Source organism: Pyrgilauda ruficollis, unplaced genomic scaffold (genome assembly GCF_017590135.1).
Source record: "Pyrgilauda ruficollis isolate IOZ18807 unplaced genomic scaffold, ASM1759013v1 scaffold56, whole genome shotgun sequence".
NCBI lineage: Eukaryota > Metazoa > Chordata > Aves > Passeriformes > Passeridae > Pyrgilauda > Pyrgilauda ruficollis.
Window position 1 is genome coordinate 2435608 of NW_024527266.1, and position 21867 is coordinate 2457474.

At 48.1% G+C, this 21867-nt stretch overlaps 1 protein-coding gene across 1 annotated transcript in view; it reads right to left on the reverse strand.

Annotated features, from left to right (window-relative positions):
* Positions 1-391: 391 nt before the first annotated feature.
* The window catches only part of CACNG2 (calcium voltage-gated channel auxiliary subunit gamma 2), a 51088-nt gene continuing 29612 nt past the window's right edge, over positions 392-21867 (reverse strand). The window contains exons 2-4 of the mRNA XM_041481641.1: positions 5182-5265; positions 1331-1471; positions 392-927 (exon numbers count right to left, since the gene is read on the reverse strand). Coding sequence (XP_041337575.1) covers positions 392-927; positions 1331-1471; positions 5182-5265 — 761 coding nt within the window. The remainder of the gene's footprint in view (positions 928-1330; positions 1472-5181; positions 5266-21867) is intronic.

Consider the following 21867-nt stretch of genomic DNA (forward strand, 5'->3'; position numbering starts at 1 on the left):
CTTTTATTTTTTTAATCTGTTTTTATTAAATGTTAAAATAATGGTACATGGGAAATCATGCATTTTCTTTTAAATTTATTTCTATTTTTTAAATCTCTTTCTCTCAGTTTTAAGGATTTTCTTTTTTTTCTTTTTTCTTTTGCTTTTTTTTTTTAAAGAATTTTTTTCACTGTTGTCTCTTTCCTCATGTTTCCTTTTCGTTTGTTTGTTTTTTTGTTCACTCGCTTGTTTGTCTGCTTATCTGCTTGTTCCTTCGTTGTTGTTGTTTTTTTTTTTTTTTTTTCAGTTTTCCCCCTGCTGCCCCCTGCCCCCTTCCACCCTCCCCACCCTTCAGCCCACCCCCGTCTCCTCCTGCCCGTTCCTGCCCCATTTTCAGCTCCTGGCGACGGCTTCATACCGGGGTGGTCCGGCGGTTGGCTGTGTTGGTGTGGATAGAGTCCTTGTTCTCTTTCTGGATACAGTTGTGAACCTGGAGGAAACTGTTATCCCTGTCAGAGTTGTAGGTGGCGGTGGGGGTGGTGGTTGCCTTCAGCGGGTCCCTGGTCAGGGTGTACATCGAGATCTCTGTTGATGGCAGGGTGTTGAACCCTTTGATCCCGACGGGAGAGGCATCCCTGGAGTGTGAAGGCTCGGTGGAGCGGGAGCTGGAGCGACTGCGTCTCTGATAGCGGTACCGGTAGCTGGGGATGCGGGTGATGGCGGAGGACTGGAGGTAGTCCGTGGCACGAGCGTTGGCACGCAGCTGTTTGTGCCGGTCTATGAACATGTGGACAGCCAGCACTCCCACCATCTCGGCTATAATGAAGGACAGGGCCCCGAAATAGAAGGACCAGCCGTAGGAGTAGCTGTTCTTCTTGGAGTCACTCTTGGAGGGGTCTCCAGCGTTGGCTGATATGTATACGATGATGCCAATTATATTACTCAGACCTGCAAGCCATCCGGCAGGGGAGAGAGAAGGAGATGTCAGGAAGGTCACAGATGGCAGTGGTGGGGGCTGTGGGGTTGCCTTGGGAAACTCAGGCAAAACCCTCCTTATGTGCCTGCCACTTCCCTGGACTGCATTCTTGGTCCCTGAGAGATGTCAGATGTTAGGGAAACTCTCCCACTGTCAGCTCCCAAGCAGGAGGAAAGCCCCTGCCTGCCTGCCTCTGCTGGGCGAGCAGGCAGGATGGAGAGGCATCCTTGTGATGCTGCTTTCAGCCCGAATAAGACTTATCAGGGCTGGGAAATGCACACACTCTTGCCTAGACAACCGTACCCCAATGTCCTGGCTAGGCAGCCCCCCAAACCCTGGAGCACGCGGGGCATCAGGCCCTGTGCACCCCTTTACCTGCAGACACGAAGAAGATGCCGGCACTAAGGATGATGTTGTGTCGGGTTTTGTAGAACTCGCTGGCTGCAATGCAGAGTCCACCCATGAAAAGCAGAATCACACTCAGGATCGGGAAAATACTAGAGGCTCTAACAGCCCCTGCAGAGGAGAGAAGGAGGGCGGGACAGAAAGAACAACAGAGGTGTGAGAGAAAGGAAAAAGGGGCATGGAAACGGCACCAGAGTGAGGGGACGGAGGCACGCGAGTACGTTTAGTGGGTGGGGGTGAAGGGGAGAGACAGAGGGCAGTGTGCAATAGGGGAGTAATTTAGGGAGAGATAAAGGCATTGGGGGATGGAGGGAAGGAGGGAGGGAGGGAGGGAGGGAGGGAGAGAGGGAGAGAGAAACAAAGTGTGTCAGAAAAAGAGAGTGGTCCAAAGCAACTCTCCCATGCCCTGGCCACTGCTGTTGCCGCAAAGCTGGTGGTTCAGTACGGGGAGGCAGAGGGGGATGTGGGGCTGGTGGCTGGGCTGGGAGTCTGCCTGCATTGTCTGTGCCCCCTCACACTGTTTTTTCCTCTGTTTTTGGAGGGACTGTGGGCTGGAGGGGGAGCCCAGGCACCATTCAGCTTCTCCTTCTGCAGAGCTCTGCCGCTCAAGCCTGCACTTCAAAGAACAGCAACCCAAATGCTTCCTGCAGAGCTGCTCAATCTTGAATCCTCCCAAAAGGGCATGAGCATCTCAAGGAGATTTTTTTTTTTTTTTTTAGGGCTGAGAAGGAGCTCGTGGTGCCATGCACTGCTCTGCAGCTGCAGTGAGGACTGAGAAGAAACAGTCCCAGCCCTGTGTGCTGAAATGTGGGGCTTAACCTAGTGATTAAATGACTGGGCTGCTTCCAGAGGGCAGTGATGGTTCGGATGTGCCAGCTCCCACACACGCACACTCTCCATCGGTCGATATGGGGAGAGCTCAGCCAGCAGAGGGCAATGGCATAGATGCACAGATGCACGTATATGCTCGTATGTGCATGCAAAACATACCCCAAAGCTTCTGGGGGCCTGACTCGCGTTCCCGCAGCGAAAGGCCAAGTCTGTGTGTACGCACACCCACACACACAGGCACGCACGCACACACCGCTCGTGGGCGGCTCGGTGGGAGCCAGCGCTCTGCCTGAGTCTGCGTTGCGAATATTCCTATTTTTTTTTTTAACTAGGAAGGCCTCTCTCCTCCCTTCACAAGAGAAAATAAGCTGTTAAAGTGTGAAATGAAGCCTTGCTTGATAAAGAAAGGTATCAGACGGGCTGGTGCAATTCTGCTTGTGGAGCAAAGATCTGGAAGGGGGGATGAAAGCTAATCCTTCCTTGCCTGCAAGAATGAACCCAATGAAGCAAATGCAGGGCTTTTTCCGAAGTGAGCAGAGTCCCCGCTTCAAAGACACTGTTGGCCTCTGGATCCTGCTAGGCACAAGCAATGAGCTCTTTGAAGGGGGCCTAGCCCACTGCTTGTGCATGGGGAATGCAGAAGGCAGGGAGGAACCACTCTTTCTTGCTTTCCAGCTCTGCCTGGCTGTGTTTCAGGGAACAGGATAACACTAATAAGCATCTTAATAGCTTCTGGAAAACAAAGTGGCATTTGACGATGGGAAGCTTAAATGGCAGGAAGCAAACGTCAAGCAGACACCCACTGTTGAGAGGCTTTCTAGGGGGATGCTTGGTCAGTCCTGCAACCTGGTCCTGACTACATCAGTTTTATCTGTGTCTTAATTCTGAAATTCATGTCTGTGGGGAAAACAAATTTGCTGACTGACATGGGAAGCTGCAGGTGTCATGTGATGGAGAAGGACAGCAGCCTTCCTCAGCCTTTCAGGAGGACCATGCCAGCATGAGAGGAGGAAAATATCATCCAGCCTTCCTGGCTCCAGAGCCTATGGCCTAAAGAAAAAGGGCTGGTGGCATATGATCCTTAAACTCACCTGTGTCTGCTAGCAAGGAAACACAGGAATGCTTCTGCTTCCTCTCTGATAACAGGCATTTGATTTCAAAAATCCTAAGACACCTTATGTGGATGGCTAGCAGAAATAATGGCTAAACCCTTCTAGCCAGGTCATGTACACTGCCCCATCACTGTCCTTGTCCCCTGAGGCATGAGGGAATTGCCTACTCTGATACAGATAAACAACTTCCTAGCTGTTCCTGATGGCATTGCCCATGCAGAGCACCCAGGGACTCCGGTTTGACAGAAGTCCTGGCAAGAAACTGTTCAGTGGGGTCCTTCTCCAGGCAGGTCTAAGCCAGCAGAAATCCCAGTTCCCTCAGGAATGACCCAAATAATCCTTTATTGACTTGCCAAATCCCTCTTTGAACCTGATTCTTTCTTAAAAAGGGCTCCACCCTGGGGACACTGTCAGGTCCTGACATTGGGCCAATTTTTGTCTTCAGATCTTGTTCTCTCTGAGGGAACAAACCCATCCTTCTTGTGATGTTTGGCCCCTTCCCCAGACTCTTTTTTCTGAAGTGCAATTGATGCTGCAAGCAGCCTCTTTGCTCCCAAGCAGCTCTGCAAAGGCTGATTTGCCCTCGGAGGCAGCCTGCAAACCTTTGGCATCCCGGTGCCAAACTGGATCAAACCTCTGTGTTCGGCTCTGCTGTTCAGGGGCCATGCAGCAATTAAGAGACCGGTGCTGCAGAAAGGCAGCTGAAAGAAGCAATCTCCCTCGGTTATTTACAATTTACAGTGGATGAAGGACTGTTTGAGAAACCAAGAGGAAGCAGCATAAGATCTGCCTCTTTTCACATACAAATGAGCCTCACAGATCCGAAATTATCTCTCTCATCCCTGCCGCAGGGCTGGGTTTCCACATCTGGCTTGGAGCACACCCGGATGACAAGGAGCTATTCTGAAAGACTCCCGGTCTTTGGAAGCCTCTGATGATTAACCTTGGAAGGTCAAAAGCACTTATCTCTAATTTCTGTTGGGAGAAGATCTCATGATGTCAAAAGATGTTGGGCTTGTGGAGGGAGGGCAGGATAGCAAGGTGGAGACCTAAGAGGAGTGTTCCCTGTTCAGCTGTGCTAAATGAAGAGTAAGCACCTGCCTCTGGGGTGGAAATGCTGGCTGGGGAGGGCAACCAGGCAGGGTAATGCATGATGTAGATCTGTCCTGCTGGCCAGGGTGCTTCTGTGCAAAGCAGTGTGAGCTTCACTCACGCATCTCAGGCTGGACTTGAAGCTCAGGCTAGGTTTCATTACAGACATGCCTTGTGCCTAGGGTTCAGCACCTCTCCTAGGGGCTCTGGCTGAGCACCAGTCTTTCCTTCAAAGGGCTCTGGCTGTCCTTATTCCTGCTGCCTGCTCCCATCACTAAAGCCAGCAAAGATCAGACCTGTAGGGTCCTCTGTAGGGAAGCGGTGTTTGGGGAAAGGTGAAGACAGCAATAAGAGCTCCTCAGACAAAATACAGCTAATTTCTTAAGTCTGGTGCCACTGGAGTATCAGATAAGGAAATATAAACTTTCTCTGCTTTAGGAGGACATGCACTCTCACACACACATGCTGCCCCAGCTAGGCCAGACTGACCTTAGGCCCAATCAGCAGCTTTTCAGTGGATTTGAATTAAGACTCTGATTTTATATCACAATTAATCGCTGCTAATAAAAAGAATGCCATTAGTTGTTACTGTGAGCTCAAATTTGCACTGTCTCATGGGTAGAGCCCCTGGGAGGTGAGACTGGAGTAATTTTTAGGGGGTGATGGGGCTCTGGGGTTTCCACTGAGCCTCACAGGTCCCACTGTCTCACCACCCTGTATTCAGAAAACAAAAGGTGCCCGACGCTAGCACCTATGAGCCATTGCACAAAGAGCCTGCGGACTTACGGAGGAAATATTCTGCTGTATCGGCTTCATAATCTGCATCCTCAGGGAAGTGATCGATTTGCTTACACAGACCTTTAAAATTCCCTAGGGAACAAGAGAAAAAAAGAACAAATGAGAACACCAAAACCTGCCTTGCAGGAACAGCTGCCCTCTGCATCACCTTTTGTGCCCGCCTGCCTTCCTGCCAGGCAGCATTCCCACTCGTGTGTGCATGCCCGGGAATGCCCGGGCCTCTCCTTGCACACTCGCACATGTATTTGCACAGGAATGTGGGTTTGCTGTCAGGACCCAGCCTGACGCCCAGCCAGCCCAGCACGCCTCCCTCCGCAGAGGAGAGCCCCAGAAGCTCCATGACTCCTGCCGCAGACAAGGGCAGAGCGCTGCCCGCCTCGGAGGGAGGCGGGATGGGAACGGGAGCCAGGCCAAGCACAGGTGTCAGCGTCCCCTCCCTCAGCATCGACAGGCGTAGCTGTGAGTTACATCATCAGACCTCAGTGTTTCCCCTGGCGTGGCCTGCCTGGATCCCAGCAGTGAGGGGATCAGGGCAGGATGATTAGGTGTGGGTTGCAAAAGTGTTTCTCTCAGCTGTGAATTTGCTGCCCTCTAACTCCGTGGGCAGGATACATCCTTTTGTTCTGGTTCGGTGTTAGAACAAAAGCCCTTAATGTACTTTCTCCGTATGACTGCTTGTTTCTGCGTACCTTTGTCAGGCCTGCTCTTGTGTCCTCTCACAGACTGAGGCTACAAGAAGCTCGGTGCAAGTGTGTGTATGCAGCTCGACAGCAAAACACCCTGGTGCTGGGGGAGCAAAATCTTCCACCATAAGTGAGGGAAGCTGGGCTGGACACATTTCCATCAGGCTGGTGTATGTACAGGGCCTTCTGCCAGTTTCAGTCATGGGGCACCCTTTTTCACACACTCCATGACCACCAAGACCATCCCAGCAGGGGGCCAGTGACACCTTCCAAGTCTTTTGTTAGCTGGGATATCTACCAGGCTCTTATTTTCATCACTCATATCTCCTCTTGACATCAGGAATACCACTCCAGAGAGGTACTCCTCAAGCTACATCATAATTTTCACCATGACCACTGATTAATTTGTATCTCAAATGATCAGGTTGTCCATTCTTGTACAGGGTTGACCATGTGACAGACAATTTCATTATGTCTCCTGGGGTTCCCACAAATTTTTTCTCCTACCCTCCATTCCATTTCCCTCTGGACACTTGCACTGACTAGCCATTAGCACAGAACTGATGGACACAGTCTATCCAGAAAGGAGAAATACATTGTCTGCATGAGGTGCGTGGGTAGGCATGGTCATCCCCTGGGCCTCCTCACCAGATGTCAGCAAACAAAGTGGCTCAGGCTCACTGATTCCTCAGCAGAAGCATTTGTAGCCCAAGTCTGAAAAGTGACAAATGCTGTGGCAACCTGGGTAAGCCTCCTGCCACCCTGACCCTGAACCCAGCTTCTGGACCAGCTGGGCATGAAGGGCAAGGGGAAAATGAAGCCACCACCCTTGCGGTTGTTGCCTCTGGGAAGAGCAAGAGAGCTCTTCCAGACCAAACCTACCCAGGCTGAGACCTGCAGTCACCATGTCGGGTCCCCAGGTCATGTTTAGAAGGTCCATTCCAGATGAACTTGAATGATCTTTCAGATATTTGTGAACACATGGAAGAAGGCCCAAGCTCAAAGGATTCTCCGTGAGTTGCTTCTTGAGGCCAGCCCTTGACGGATTTACCTTTGGGATGCTTTGGGAGGCAGTCCTGAGTAAATATCTGAGTAAATGGAAGGCAGGTAGGTGGGTTCCTTTAGGTCTACCCCCAAGTTTGGCTTCTTCTGCATCCATCTGGCTTGTGTCTGATGCCTCCAAGGTACCTATTGCATTTAGCTACTCATTCAAAGAGCTTGCATGAAGAGACTGGAGACAGCAGAGAGGAGTGTGTGTGCACATTAAGAGGTAAGTAATAGGATAATAAAGTAGGAACAAAGCCTCTCTGTGTAGCTCTGACATACTATTCCCACACTGAAACTGTGGTTTATGAAAGGTTATTAATCACCCCTCCTCAATCCAGTTACCTTGTTCAAAAAGTGTCTGCTTCTCAGCCATGGCTCTTCTGGAAGGAAAGCTTCATAGCCAAGTAAATTGCCTTGGCACACTTCCACCCTGCTACTTGCCCACTAAAATCCCTATGAGGCAGGCAGATACAGCATGAAGGGGGTCCTTTCCCTTGCTTGCCCCTCACTGCCTGGGGCCATCTGCCTGTGACAGATGAGCAGCTCCTCATCCTGATCCTTTGGCTGCTGTCGCTGCTGTACAGTGCATGTGAACACTGGCACACTCCGGGGCACTGGGGAGGTCTCCAGCTTCAGATTTCAGTTCCTTGCCCAGCAGATCCTGAACACTGAGTTCCTCCTGCCCGTACATGCTGGGGGAGCAGGTAGAACCTGCATACACCTCCCAGGTGATGTTCCTGGCACACAGCCGGAGCCTCCCAGTTGGAATCAGCCAGGGAGGGAAGACGCAGTGCATCTGGAAACCCCCTCACTGTGTGACATCCTTTCCCTGCTTCCTTTTTTCTCCCTCTCCCCCGCTCTGTTTCTTGCTGAATTTGAGGCTGATTAATTCCTATGTAAAGAATTGAGCTGCCTGGGAAGATGCTGCATCTGGTGCAGGCTGTCTTTTATATGGACTTGCGTGGGATAGCTGGTTAGAGGTTCAGCCGCTTAGGCAGGCTGAGGGGCTATGCAGGCTCTTTGAAAATCTGCTCCTGGTGCTCAGTGTCCCAAAGGCTTTGCTGACCTGGCTCCGCAGGGTACTTGGCCATTGGAGTGTCCAGCCTTGGCTTGCTTAAAATGCTGTGACATTGTGGAGCTGCCCTTCTCCACAGGCTCATATGCTGTGCCAGGTTGATTCCCCTCCCTGGATCAACCCTGCCAGGGTTCATGAGGGCAGTGTTGGTCCCACTTTAGCCCCTGCTTTGTCTGTGCTCAGCAGAGTGCTGTGGGTTTGGATGCTGACTGTTTGCCTGTGCTACCACACCCTCTCCTCCAATGCCTCTTAGCTCCTCTGGGCGATGGATGGGGAAAGGATGCAGAATTTAGGTCATTAATGCGCTAACTGGGAACATAAGAGAACAAGATTCAGTTTTTGCTCTGCCACAGGCGTGCTGTTCAAACCGCTTCTCTCTGCCTCAGAGTCCCACCCTGTAAAATGGGGGTGACAGCACTCCTCTGCCTGGTGCCGTACGGGGACGTGTTAAACAGGGCATGGTGTGGGTGTGCTGGTGCCAGCGGCTCCCAAAGTGCACAGAGTGAGTGAGTGATGGATGGCAGCGGTTCAGAACCTGCCTGGTGTGGGGAAGGCCTTGATGTCACTTCTTGTGCCAAGGTCACTCGGCAATTCTCTGACGGACATCTGTGGCCTGCTGAGATGGTACAGCAGCTTCCCTGGCACCTGTGCCGGTGGAAGCACAGAGGGGGGATGGAGCAGCTCAGCAGTGCTGCTGAGGTCTGACACAACAGCCTTTTCTTGTGCTGCACGTGTGGTCTGTGGAGCCAGAGATGGTGAGAGCTGTGTGCCACCCTACAGTTAATAGTCCTGAATGCCTGAGCAAGATCAAATCATTATGTGGGAGGGCATGTAGGGTCTGAGAACCCCCCAAGGAGGTAACAACAACATCTCCTCTCTACTTGAGTCCCTTTGTCCTTCACATTCTTCCCAACTCAAGGTATTTCATGCTGTGACCCCTGAAACAGGGCATGCATCTCTCTCTTCTCCTATATGCCTCTCTGAGACACTTAAACCACATGCTTCCACCTCCTCCCTGTAGCTCTCCCACTGCAGTTTGGGCACTCCCCTCATCCTTGCTCATGTTGACCCATCAGTTCTCCTATTTCTCAGTCCCTCTTATTCATGACAGCCACCTCCCTCTCTCTGATGTATTAGTGTGGGCATCCACTGAACAGCCTGCTTTGGGGTGTGCAGGCTGCAAAGAAGGCAGGGATGAGCATCAGCCTGTCTCAGGAAAGGAAGGCTGCAGATGCCCAGGTCCATGGAAAAGCACAGAGCAGTCTTCACATCCCTTGTGTGTTACTGGGAGTCATTAGGCAAGATCACCACTGTTTGCTTGTTGCCTGCCCCAGATTTGTAAAATGTAGTTTAGAAGAGCCAGGATTGGTGCAGTAGGCACCCCTCCAGTGCCTGGCCAAGGACAGAAGTTGCCCAGTGGGGTCATTAAGAGGAATCTCTCATACTGCCAAGAGGGACTAAATGTCTAAGATGAAATTCAACGTCAACTGTGTGTTCATCTCTGAGAGAGACCTCCTCCAGTGTGGCAGGACCATTGTTTGGGTATAAGCTGTCTATCCAGGACAGCTGGCAGCCGCCAGCCCTGCTGCAGCAATACTCAGACTGAGCTACCCCCAATGAGAACCTGGCTCCGTATTGTTGGTGATACAGTTTATTTTCGTGCCGCTTTGTGCAGCCCTCTCTCTTTCAGAAGTCTTGCTTGCCTGCAGAGTGCAATCCACTGCAAAATAGTAAGTTCCAAAGAATGAAAAGCTACTCCCTTCCTGCGAGGTAGGAACACTTTTAAATGGTCAGGACCATACATCTGAAAACTGCGAGCCAGAGGCAGAGGAAAAGACATCCAAAAGGAGAGAAGCAGACAAAGAGGGATGAGAACAGAAAGACCTGTTTTCCCAGAATGATTTGTGATATTTCCATTTATGGAGAAAAGCAATCCACTGAAAGCTTTCCTTCAGTCCCACTCTCTAATTTAGCAGAGGTTTTGGCATGATGGCTTAGAGAAATAAATAAAGGGGGCTGGATATAGCTGTTGCCTCTAAAAGCTGAGAAAGATGGTTTGGTGTTGGCCAAGGATTCAGTATCACTTTCTGTCACACGCTCCCCATATCATTTTAGGCAAGCCACTTACTCTACGCCCCACCCCCCCCCCCCCCCCCCCCCCCTCTTTATCCCATACTTCGGAAAAGAATCCCCCATCTCCTTTTTCTTTAACTCAGAATGGGATAATGTATTTCCCTGCCTCAGGAGAGTAGGCTGAGGATATTTGTATTCAAAATATGAAAGTGATCAGACACTGGATCATTTGGGCCAGATAATTCTTCCCACCATCTAGTTCAAATGTAACATGCTCATTTTTGATGTGACCTTCTGTGCATGAAGGCTGTGCAAACATGACAGTTCTTGGAAGTTCCCACTTGTGCTGCCTGCCCTAGGAGTAAACTTTGGTGCAGATTGAACTGTTTTTTATCTGCCCATGAAAGAGATATGAGAAATGGCACACAATGGGCAGGTAGTCAGACACAAACACAAACGTTTCTGCTCCAGGATTCTGTTTCTGAGCAGTGTCCCTTTGGTACCAGGTGGTGAAGTGGGGCTCAGAGCCAGCCTCTGGGCTACACAGACAAATTCCACAGCTACATAGCAAACTGCTGGCATGCCTTTCTTACTCACAAAAGGCTTCCAAACCAGGAGAAGAGATCTGCCATCCCTGTCAAAAATTGACACCAATGACACTGAGTTGTTAATGTCCAACCTGACATGACTGCAAGAGGAAGGAGTGAGGTTCATGGAGTGACAAAGAGCGCAGGAAAAGCCTTTTGAAGGCATTTTGATTGCTCTCCTCCCTTCCAAGAATGAAGCACTTGAGAGCACACATAATTTTGGGGGATTTGGAGCTGATGAAAAGTGTGGTGGCAGGGAAGACAGACAGTGCTTGTGGGCATCTGCTTTTACCCCCCTGTGCTGACACTCCCAAAAGAAATGGCCCTTTAAAAGGGCTCATTATCCCTCTCTGGGAATCTCTCCATAGATAGCACCTTACAAAAATTAGGCCATCTTTTCACCTGCCTCAGTATGCAGGTTACAGGGTGTAGGGCTAAACCAGCAAACAGAGCACAAGGGATGGTCATTCTGGGGCTGGAGCAGGTGCTGCTCTTGCAGCTCTGACCCTGCCCATTGGCAGGGGATGCTGTGCCAGGGTCAGACCTTTCTACCCAGCTGGGTAATTTTAAGACTGAAGAGTGCTCAGCTGTCACTGGGGACAAAGGGATTTTCCACTACAAGGTGAAGGTGAGTGGGGCAGTAAATGTGGTCTGCAGAGTTGACCCTGGGACAATAGCAGAGATCCCATGAGAACTACAGGACTACAGGCCATCAAAAATCTTGCCACCTTTCAGTCCAAATGCAATGCACCTGCTTTGATGTGGTCTTCTTCAATGCAAACATGCAGCAATGCATATGTTAAAAATCCCAAACAAAACCCTAGCAACATAACCAGTACGTGGCATACATAATTCTCTCCCTGGGGAGAGGATAAAAGAACAAACCACATGTGACTGATATCAAGCTCCATCACTTAATGTGCCAATGGAATTCATTCAGATATTGTGCTGAAGAAGCCTGTAAAAGAACTGGTGCAAAATAGAAATTGATCTTATAGTTATGAAAGCATATCTGCCCCTGCCTATGAGGTAGAACCATTATACCAGCTCTCCTCACCTTATTATTAATAATCATGTTTATTACAGCTGTTGCCAAGGATCAGATGACAAAGGGAGTTGCAGTAAAATGTTACAAACACTGTCTTACAGACCGCTGCTGCCTTGATGAGCATGGAGGAAGAGGTGTATCACAGCACATTAGCAATGACCAAAGCCACAGCAGTAGAACGGCCTAAAACAAACTGGTTCTGAGGAGATTAATTTATTCAGGAGGTGGCTGATAAATAGGGAAAGAAATGCAGACATAGATGGCAGAAATAAGTGGGAGAAGCCAGTATGGGGTAGCATTGAGGAGGAGATGAGATGGAAGGAGAGGGGTATAGAGAGCTGCCAGTGAGCACCAGGGAGATTAGTCCCATCCAAAACAATACCAGGCTCCTGTTCCACCTTTTTCAGCTTTTCTCCTCACTTACTCTCTGCAGCCATCCCTGAAAATCACCTGGCAAAGGAGAGGGGGCTAAGGACAGAAGGATCGTAGAATCATTTACATTGGAAAAGATGTCCAAGATCATCGAGTCCATCCTTTGACTGATCACCATTGTGCCAACTTAACCAAAGCACTAAGTGCCATGTCCAGTTGTTTTATGAACTCTTCCAAGGATGGGGACTCCACCACTTCCCTGGGCAGCCCCTTCCAACACTCAACCACCCTTTAGTGTGACGACCACACGTGCTGCTGGAGGTGGCTCAGGTCCCTCCTGCAGAGCCCCAGCCGTGTGGGAGTGCAGGAGAGCCCATCCCACCCTGGCATTGCCCGCATGGTGCCTTGCAGAGCTCTCCTGCAGCAGCCAAGGGGGCCTACGCTGTGCTAGGGCTGGACTCTGCAGTGCTGTCAGCCTGGAACCGCTTTGCATTTTTCCTTGGAGGTGGCAGCCTCCCCTCCTTCCCACCCTGCTCGATGCTGCTGCTGCTGCATGCTGCTAAGTAGCCCATAGACTCTGCCTCAGAGCTGGCTACAGCTATTCCATCGACGTGGGTGGAGATGCAGTGGTAGCAAAACCTATTATTAAGATTATATGAAGATTTCCATTTATAAACACCCTCTTTTTACAGGGTTGTAACTTTCAAAAATATCCTTGCTGTGGCTTGAAATTTCCTGTGCTTTGTCACAGGCAGAGAAGTGAGATTGGCTGGGAAAATTGGGCAAAGGCTCTTGAATGTGTTTTGGTGCAAACGCAAATCCAGCATGTTTGAGCTTTACAAACTGAAACATTGCAGGTGGCTGGATTTCAGGGTCTGCTAGAAATCTGTCCTAATAATAAAGGAAAAATCTCAACATAGCAATAATAAAAATCATTCAAAAAATCCTTTTTTGCAGACGCCCAGTACAAATGTCTCCCATGGTAGACAAATGCCTCTGTTTCCTAGACTTCACCAGAATCAAACCTGAACTGAATTTCTTCTGAAAATAGTACTTAAGACAAAAATGTATTAGGCCCATCTAAATCATTGAAAACTGTAAAACTGTGCTACTCCTAAAGTTTTATTTCTCACATTTGCCTTTGGCACTGACATTGAAAATAATTTTACATATACATATGTAACAAATGTGTGATTTCATTTATGTGTCAATGAAATAATTTAGTTTTTCTAATAATATTTGCCTGTGTGATTCAATAAATGAGTAAAGCATGAACAATATCTCTGGTTCCTCAGCAGAGAGATCAGAAACTATTTCTACTGCTGTTAGAGTGACTAGTGTCACTCTAGGAAGGAAAAATATATGTATCAGTTTTCAAGGTATATTAGCTGAGTTAGTAGAAGTACTGCCTTTGCCTTGCAAGAAGAGACAGAACTAGATTTGAAATGAGCTGGGAACCAGAAATAGAATTGAGGAAAAGGCTTGTAAGTGGTTGTGCTCAGATGTGGTAGCATGATGTTGGGTTTCAAATTCGAAGAACATAACTTTAGTGCTGGACCTGCTGTGGCAAAGAATGGAGAAATAAAAGCAGAAGCTGATCAGGATATGGAGAAAAGTCCAAGCAAAACAGGAAGGGCAAGTGAGAGAAATCAAGAAATTACAGATGATTAAAAAAAAATCTATCAATTTGTAACAAAACCATTTATATATATGTGTGTGTGTGTGTGTGTGTGTGTGTTTAACGAGTCAAATGTGACACTACAACTGTGAGTCGAATGAAAGGAAGGGTGATGCAATTATCTGCAGTGAGAGAGAAGTGATGTGCATAAGGTGTGGGAGGAGAGGAGATGCTCCATAGCTACCACAGGCAATCCCAATCCACGGCTGCACATCCAGGTGTGAGAGGAAGGAAGACACTAATGTAAGCCTGGATGGAAAGGGGTGAATGGGATGGAGGAAGTATTTAAGAGCTGGTTCTTCTGCTTTTTTTTTTTTCCCCTTTTCCCTATCATGGCAACAATATTGTAACTAGGACAGTTTTTGCATATAGGGTTACAACATCAAACTCTCAGAAATCAGAGCATGTAAACAACATCCTAGCTGGATGAGGACATAGGGACTGAACCATCTCGAATTTGGACTCAAAGACCCAGAGCTCAAATGGATTAATCTTTCCCCAGAAATATGTAGAGGAAAACCACAGGCTAGAAAATTTCTCGTTTAGTTCATCCTATTGTGTTGCATTTTTCTCCTCAGATGTAACCGTGTTGCTGATCTATGAGTGCATCAGAGGCCAGAGCCAGGCTCACCTTGTACAGTAAGTCACATTTTGGATCAGTGATGAGACTGTAACTCCAGTGGTCACTGGAAGTAACTGAGCACAGACATGGATTTATCGGCAAGAAAAGAGGGCAAACCAGCCCTCCTTACAGGTGAAAGGTGTCCTGCACAGCCTGGGATGAGCCACAAGCTGTGCATGCCTTGGTACAGTTATGAGCTGAGCCCCTAACTCAGCAGGAACCAGGGCTTAGCTATCCCCAAACTCCAAATCTTGAATCTTGCAATTGTAATGCTGTGTTCACAAGGCTTTTTGAATGCAATTTCCTTAGTCATTTTTAAATTATGAAGGAGGAGAAAAGGCACTTCAAATCTTTCATCTCCAACTCCACATTGCATTTGTCTCTGACATATCCAGCTGGATCTATAGGGAGACACTGTCCTCAGTTAAACTGGTGCAAATCTAGTGTGACTCTGAGCTGTTCCTTCAGCATTTAGGGCCACAACCAAGAGAGGAATCAGGCTTACAGCTGTTAATTAGCTTATGAAGTATGTGGTGTGCTTTAGGGTCCTTCAGAATGCAAAGCACTATATAGAAATTATTATTAGTTATTAATAACAAAAATACCCAAGAACCCCAGGGAAATAAGCCAAAGAATGGAACAAGTCAATGACAGAGGCAGCTTTTAATCCATCCTCCCTCTTCTGTGCCACTTAAGCTCTCCTCCCCCATCCCCTCGGAGGCTCAGACACATGGAGGAAGGGAGAGCCCACCATCACACATGTTTAGCAATTTGGCAGTCTCAGCAAGTCTCCTGTGTTCTCCCACACAACATCATCAGCCTGCAGTAGGAATTGTGAAATCTGTAGCAAAATTGACATTCAGCAGTAGAAATTTTGGGGAATAACAGTGTGTGGGAATTCCTCAGCTTGCCTCTCATGGAAAATTGCAATCCTGCCCAGTGGTCTTCAGGGCTTTTCATTTCATTTCATTGCCCTCCCTTCCTCTGGGAAAACGAAGGTAGGCACTGCTTGCTTTCTTTGAAGGTGAGAGATGAGACCCCCCTAGATGAGAACTGGGGGCCCATTTGCTGTTGCCTGAGTTGGAGCGAGTGGTTCCACCATAAATTCACAACCTCTTCTAGCCCTTCCAGCCCAGGAGATGATTGTGAAGTCTATTTCAGGTAAGGAAATAGAACAAGGGAAGGGCTGGACTTTCTCTAGTACTTTTTCACCCCAGGGAACCCAAAGCCCTTCGTGCAGCGCCGACAGAGGCCCCGCAGCGCGGTGGCTCTGCGGACGAGTGTGGCGGCCATTACGCGCTCACTGAGCGCGCACACTTGCCCTTGGAGAGCGCAGGCAGCTTTGCCCAGGCAGGGGATATTGGTTATCCCTGAGTCTGTTCAGGAAGTGCGCTGGGATTTTTGCTGTCCTTTCAGGCAGCCCACCAGAGATGGCCAGGAGGGAACTGGGCGTAGGATTTCCTTGGCAGAAAGCCCTGCTGACTGCAGCGCTTCAGGTTGAGCTGCAACGTGCAGGGCCGTGCACTCACGGAGCTTTTCTGCCCTGTGTCCTTTATGCCCTGGAACGCACCACCTACAAATTAGAAAATGAAAGCCCTGGGGAAGAGGTCAGGACTTTCCAATTTTGCAATTTCCTCTGGCAGTCACTACACTTCACCCTCCAGCACTGGTGTTTTGGGAGAAGCCTGACCCAGAACAGATACCCCGCTGTGCTCAGGGGAGCATGCTGGGATGAAGAGGATGTGAGTGTGCTGAAGGTCTTCAGGATGTTCACTCCTGATGAATCTAGTCCTGACCTGGACCTCACTCACAAAATTATCCAAAGCCTCCCAAATGTTCCTAAATCAAAAAGGAATAAGAAACGTGAGGGAAAACAGAGCAGGAAGAGCAGAGGACTGATTTGATGTATAGCAAGCCTCTTCCTACTGAGAGCTGAGGAGGAAGCCACTGGTCCTGAGCTAGCCACTTGCAGAAAGGCTTAGTCATGTCTTCAAGATGGGGACAGCCTCCATTGCAGTCCCTCCCCAGTCAGCGTGAATGCTGAATCCAACCATGGCTTAATATTGTTTCTTGCATTTCCCAGCTATGCTAGGATTCGGGATTTGAAGAATTGTATGGATTTGCACATATGGGTTCCAAAGCATTTTAGGCTCATAGCTCCCTGTGCTTATTTAGGTGCAATTGCTGGCAAGGCAAATATCCACAGTAACAACCAGACTGGTCTGTGAAAGTTGTAGGAAAGCATTGCTCTCTGTGCTGAAAGAGCCAGGACACAGAGTTTGCTTTGTTACATACATTATGCTTATTTTTCACTTGGGTCACTGGAGTTCAGAAAATGTTGGTAAACACAGCTTATATCCCACAGGGCCATGCAGGGTAGCTGTGAGTCTGATCAAATTACTTTAGCACAGCTATGCCAAGGCTCCCAATGTCTCCAAACAAGCTACTGCTGTTCTAACTTGCTGCTTTACTCATAATCCACACCAAACACTGGGTGTTAAACTGGATATTGCACAGATTTGATTTTAGGTCCCTTTCTATGCAGCTGAGCAAAAAACAAATGCCAAGCCTAGCAAGCTTTGTTGTTAGCTTTTAGAGGCTGCTATTAGAACATTAATAATTTTATTATTGTTATTTCCTCAGGGTTGCGGGTACCCTGGTGATTTACAAGAAAACAAAGAGATCTGGCCCTCTCCTTAAGCTCTTAGAACAAAAGTTAGACTTAAGCACAGCACTGGGCTTATTTAACAAGCAAACAGCGACAGCAGGGTGTTTGGAAAAGAGAGGTTTATAGCAGCACAGGATCATGAGACATTTAAGATTGTGTGCATGTGTATATCCTGTTAGTTTATGCTGGCTTTTAGAAAGAAAACCATAGAGGGGAAAGGTGTCCTAGAGGTAGGGATAATGCCCACAAGAAAAACAAGTGGAGGTCAGCGAGGGAAGGATGATTTGGAAAGGGGAGGCTGAAGGGAAGGCTGCAAAGGAGGAGTGTGAATCTACCTGTGGCACAGCCAGGGAAGGCATACGGGGGAGCAGGTACTGCTGCTCAGTCATAATAACTCTTTTGAAGCTTGACTGCAAGTCGTGCTGCTCCACCAATATTTTTTCATCCACTGAGCACACTAATTTATTGCAGAAGAGTCTGTAGGTGTGAGCTATGTGCTAAGGCTAATCTCTGAAGCGTTTTCAGCTACTCTACACGTAACATTACTCTTGCGTCCCAGGGAGGAGGCTATTCATAATGGAATAAAATTTACTCACAATACTAGACTGGGGAATATTATTTTTAATGTGATCTGGTCCAGTTACACTCAGTTAGAAACCTGAAAGGCCGTTTCAGGGTTTTGAATCATGTCCAAGCAGGTACCAAACCACCTTCTATGTCCTGGATTGTACTACCTGGAGACATATCCATCAGAGCTTCTTTACCAAATTGTACCTCTGTACTCCCCACCTACACCACACATGGAATAACGTAGGTCTCAGAACTGAAACTTCCCTGTTTTAAAGTCTTTAACATGAGAACTTGTCTCCTAAGACTGCCAAAACCCAAATCCCTTTCAATCCTGCCCACTTTTCCTTGGAAAATATTATCAGTTCTCCACTGGAATCACTGGTCTGAAGTACCAGCCCCTTTTTCAGTTTCTAATTTACTGCTATAGCTGCAGCAGTCTGTGAAGTAACAACAAAAGTTGTGCTGCATCTTAGATCTTAACCTCATTCTCTTACCTTTGAACTCAATTGCCAGACAAGAAAAGTGCCAAGATCAAAGAACGGCAGCATCTCAGCCTCACTGTGTGTTTGTCTCTCCACGAGTAAATCCCTTTTTTCTGTCTGTGCCACAGCCACTGCTGAAAGTCTTTCTTTCTTGAAGATGGTCAGCATTTTTCAATGAAAATTTCTCAGAGGGATGCAGGGACTTTGACCTGGTCACCTGAATCCCAGGGGAATAAAGTGAATACCTGAACTATTGGCTTACTGACAATTTCAGTGCATCTAACTTATGATTTTGGTTTAAACAAAAATAAGGCATAAAAAACGATGTTTTTCCCACCCCACTGTAGAACAGAAAGTTTTGTAAATCCAGAGCTCTGTGGGATGGGAAAGTAGTTGTCCATATTTTTCCAGCCTGGTCTCTGCATCTGCTTGACTTCTTGTCAGCTCCCACGCACCTTACTCAGCATTATGTTTGCAGCTCCTCTTTGGGTCCTGCTGGGACAGCCGTGGCTACTGAAGACACAGCTGGCCAGCTGTTCCTTGGGCACCACTTGGCCACTTTACTTACACTTGCCACACCTCAGTCTACCAGTCTGCTCCTTCAAAACTGACCTCTGAAACCCATTGTGCACCGAGACCTCTTGACTGGCATGGCCTTGGAAGGTGCTGGCCTTGGTTTTGCTGAGCCAACACTTAGAGTCATGTCAGCCGCAAACATGGAATTCAGTCTGTGCATTAGTCTCTGGTCCAAACATCCCTCATGGAGCCCCTTTAATTGAATGTCTAAATGAGTTTTGACCAAGCCGGAACCAAAACCATGCAGGTTTTCCTCTTGTTTCCTGTGTAACCTGACATAACAAATGGATTGTGCAAATGCCTCTTGAGAGCTGTCCTCCGCTCCTCCTGAAGGGCTCCTCTTTTTCTGTAGTGCACTTCACAGTGCACTGCAGAGCAGAGGCCATCGATACATCAAAGAGAGAATGAACAACTTTGCCTAACCCCGGGATCCTGTAACAGCCCCAGCACTGGAGATTCCCCTGCAGGGGGTGGGAGGGGTGTGGGTGTGGAGAGAAGAGAGAGCATATCCTGACAAGCTGGAAGCCTTGTGTATAGAATACCTGTGGAGACTGGCAGGGAAAGCAAGCAAGCAGGGACTGGATGCCTTCCAAGCATCAGAGCAAAACTGAGTCTCTCAGTGGAGGATGCTAAATTTTGACAACGGGAAAGAAACAGATAGACAAGGGGTGAGTGGGAGGGGAAAGCCTTTCCCTGATAATGCCGTCTGCTTGTAGCTTTAAGCATTATTATATATTTCCACATGCCATCATATGTACACAGCATTTTACTGGCAGCTAAACAGGCAGAATTTTGTCCCCAGGATTTTGCAATACAAAGATCCCAGCATGTGGGGCACTTGCAAGTGAGGATACCCAGCTCTTCAGAAGAGGCTCTCAGCAGCCATTAGGCAGCAGCTACAAGGCCTGGATCCTGCTCCTGATGAGGTCAGTGGGAAACAGTGGGGACAAGATTGGGCTTGAGACTTGCAGGATGAAATGAGGGAAGGAAGTGCCTGAGAAAGGTCACAGGCTGAGTTAACGGCATGTTCATATCTTGTTTGCTCCTGGCTTTAGCTGCGTGTCTCTGAATCATTCCTCATTCCAAAGATGTAATATAGTAAACAAAGTTAATAGTCAGAAGGGGCAAAGCTTGCCAAGGGCATAGGAGAAGTGGAAGTCATTAACACAGGGAGACTAACTGCAGTAAATGAGTCCTGAGGGCAGGCACGAGGGAGGTGAATAAGGTTGTGCGGTGGAAGGAGGGGAGAGGACAGCAGGGGAGGAGGAGCAGAGTCATTGCTGCAGGGCAGTGGAGGGGCTGGGGAGGGGCAGATGTGCTGAGTGAGCACCGAGTAGCATGGGAGAGGAGACAGGGAGCAAGCTCCAAGAGAGCCACGTGAGGCCTTGAAGATGAAATGAAAACTGAACTTTGATGTAGAAGGAGTCTGGAAGTCAGCACAGAGATTCAAGAAGAGGGAATGACACAAGTGGAACAGCAGGTAAGGAAAAGATAATGTCACTGCTGCATGCTGGGTGTTCTAGTGTGAGTATTAAACCTCCCCTACAGTCCTGCTGGGCCTCTCTGGCTCTGAGAATCGAGCGGGTTTGTGCTTTCATGATCTGGTCTAAACAGCTGGGTGAAACATTTTCCCTTTATTGCTTTTGCCTAATCAATCATCCGCACATCAGGAGTGTTCATTTGTAAGGGAGGCAGTGGCAGGGAGAGGGGTGTCTGAGTGGTGGGGTGGGTGCCACCGGAGCAGCAGAACAGTGCCACTGAGGGGCTGAGGATCTCCCATCACAGCCCACAAGCTGTGGGGTGCAGAGCATTTCTACAGAGAGAAAAGTTGTGGGATTTCCTCCAGTCTTATGACTTCCCCAAAAGTTGATCAAGGGGATAATACCAGCAGTAGAACATTTCCCACACTCTGCGGGTTCCAAAGATCAATACCACTGAGTCTGTTTTTTATTGCATCTCCCTAGGTCATGTCTTGTCAAGGGTGTTTCCTGCAGGACATAACGGCCAGAATATGCAAGAAACATTCCTGTTCCTGTGGCTTCTTCTGGGACAAGCTTCATCTCCCACCTCTGAAACATTGAGAAGGTTCTATGTGTTTTTTTTTAAAAAGAACACAGCTCATCTCTCCATTCTTTTTTGAAACAATTTTCTACATGTGAATTTGTTCTATTTTCTTACCTTCCATGATCTTTTAGACTTCTTAGTTTTTAGCTTATTGTTCCAACTCTGGTTACTTTCTTCCTGCTGTCCCTTCCTCTTTCTTCTCCTTCCCTCTTAACTAGTGGCATGCAGTTTCTCAACTGCAGTTTCCTGATCTCTGGGACTCAGTCCTAATAAGATCAACTTTTCCCACCCTACCCAGTGCTGCCTTGCTTAATTTGCACCAATCCCTGTTGTCTTAATTTCAGAATTACACTAAACCTTCGATTCCCTTCAAGCATTTTCCTCATATGCCTATTAGTGCTCATCTGCAGTTTGACTGGCTCCCTCCTTTCATCTCTCTGCCCATTATGGCAATACCTGCAATACCTGCAGTGCAGAATCTCCATTTCTGTCCAACACCATCTGCATTAAAAACCAAACCCAAACTTAAACAAAATCCATTACTTCAGGATCTTCTTCAGGATGCTTTAGCAAGTCTCTGATTCTCAATTGTTTGGGTTATACTTTCAGGACCAACAGTGTGAATCTGTCCTTCATATCTACCAGGAGGCTTAGAGCAGCTTATCAAGGATAGTCTTGCTATTCCTTCTCTGCCCTTCCTCCCTGTTCCTCTGACACCACTATTATTACCAGCACATCCATGTTGTCTTCACTTCCTAGCTCTTTTCCAGACAATATACTTTTCTCATCTTTCAATCACAGATTTCCCTGATTTATATAGTTCAGACTTAACAGCCCCCTTTCCTTAGCCTTTCTCATGCCTTTCCTCCTACTCTCTTTGCAGCCCTGAAAGCGTCTGACATAATTCAGTCGCTCAAGAAAACAACTACTTCTCTTGACCCTGGTACCTCTCATCATTTAGGCCTATCTCTTTACTCTGTCTTTTTACTTTACTCCAGTGTGTGTTTCCAGTAATTCCATAGCTTCTGGTACTCTGCTCAGCTCTTTGAAAAGAAGCCATTATCTGCTGTGTCCTCAGGCTCCTCCATCGACACCGCCGTTCCACTTAACAAGCACCCAGAGCCTTCTT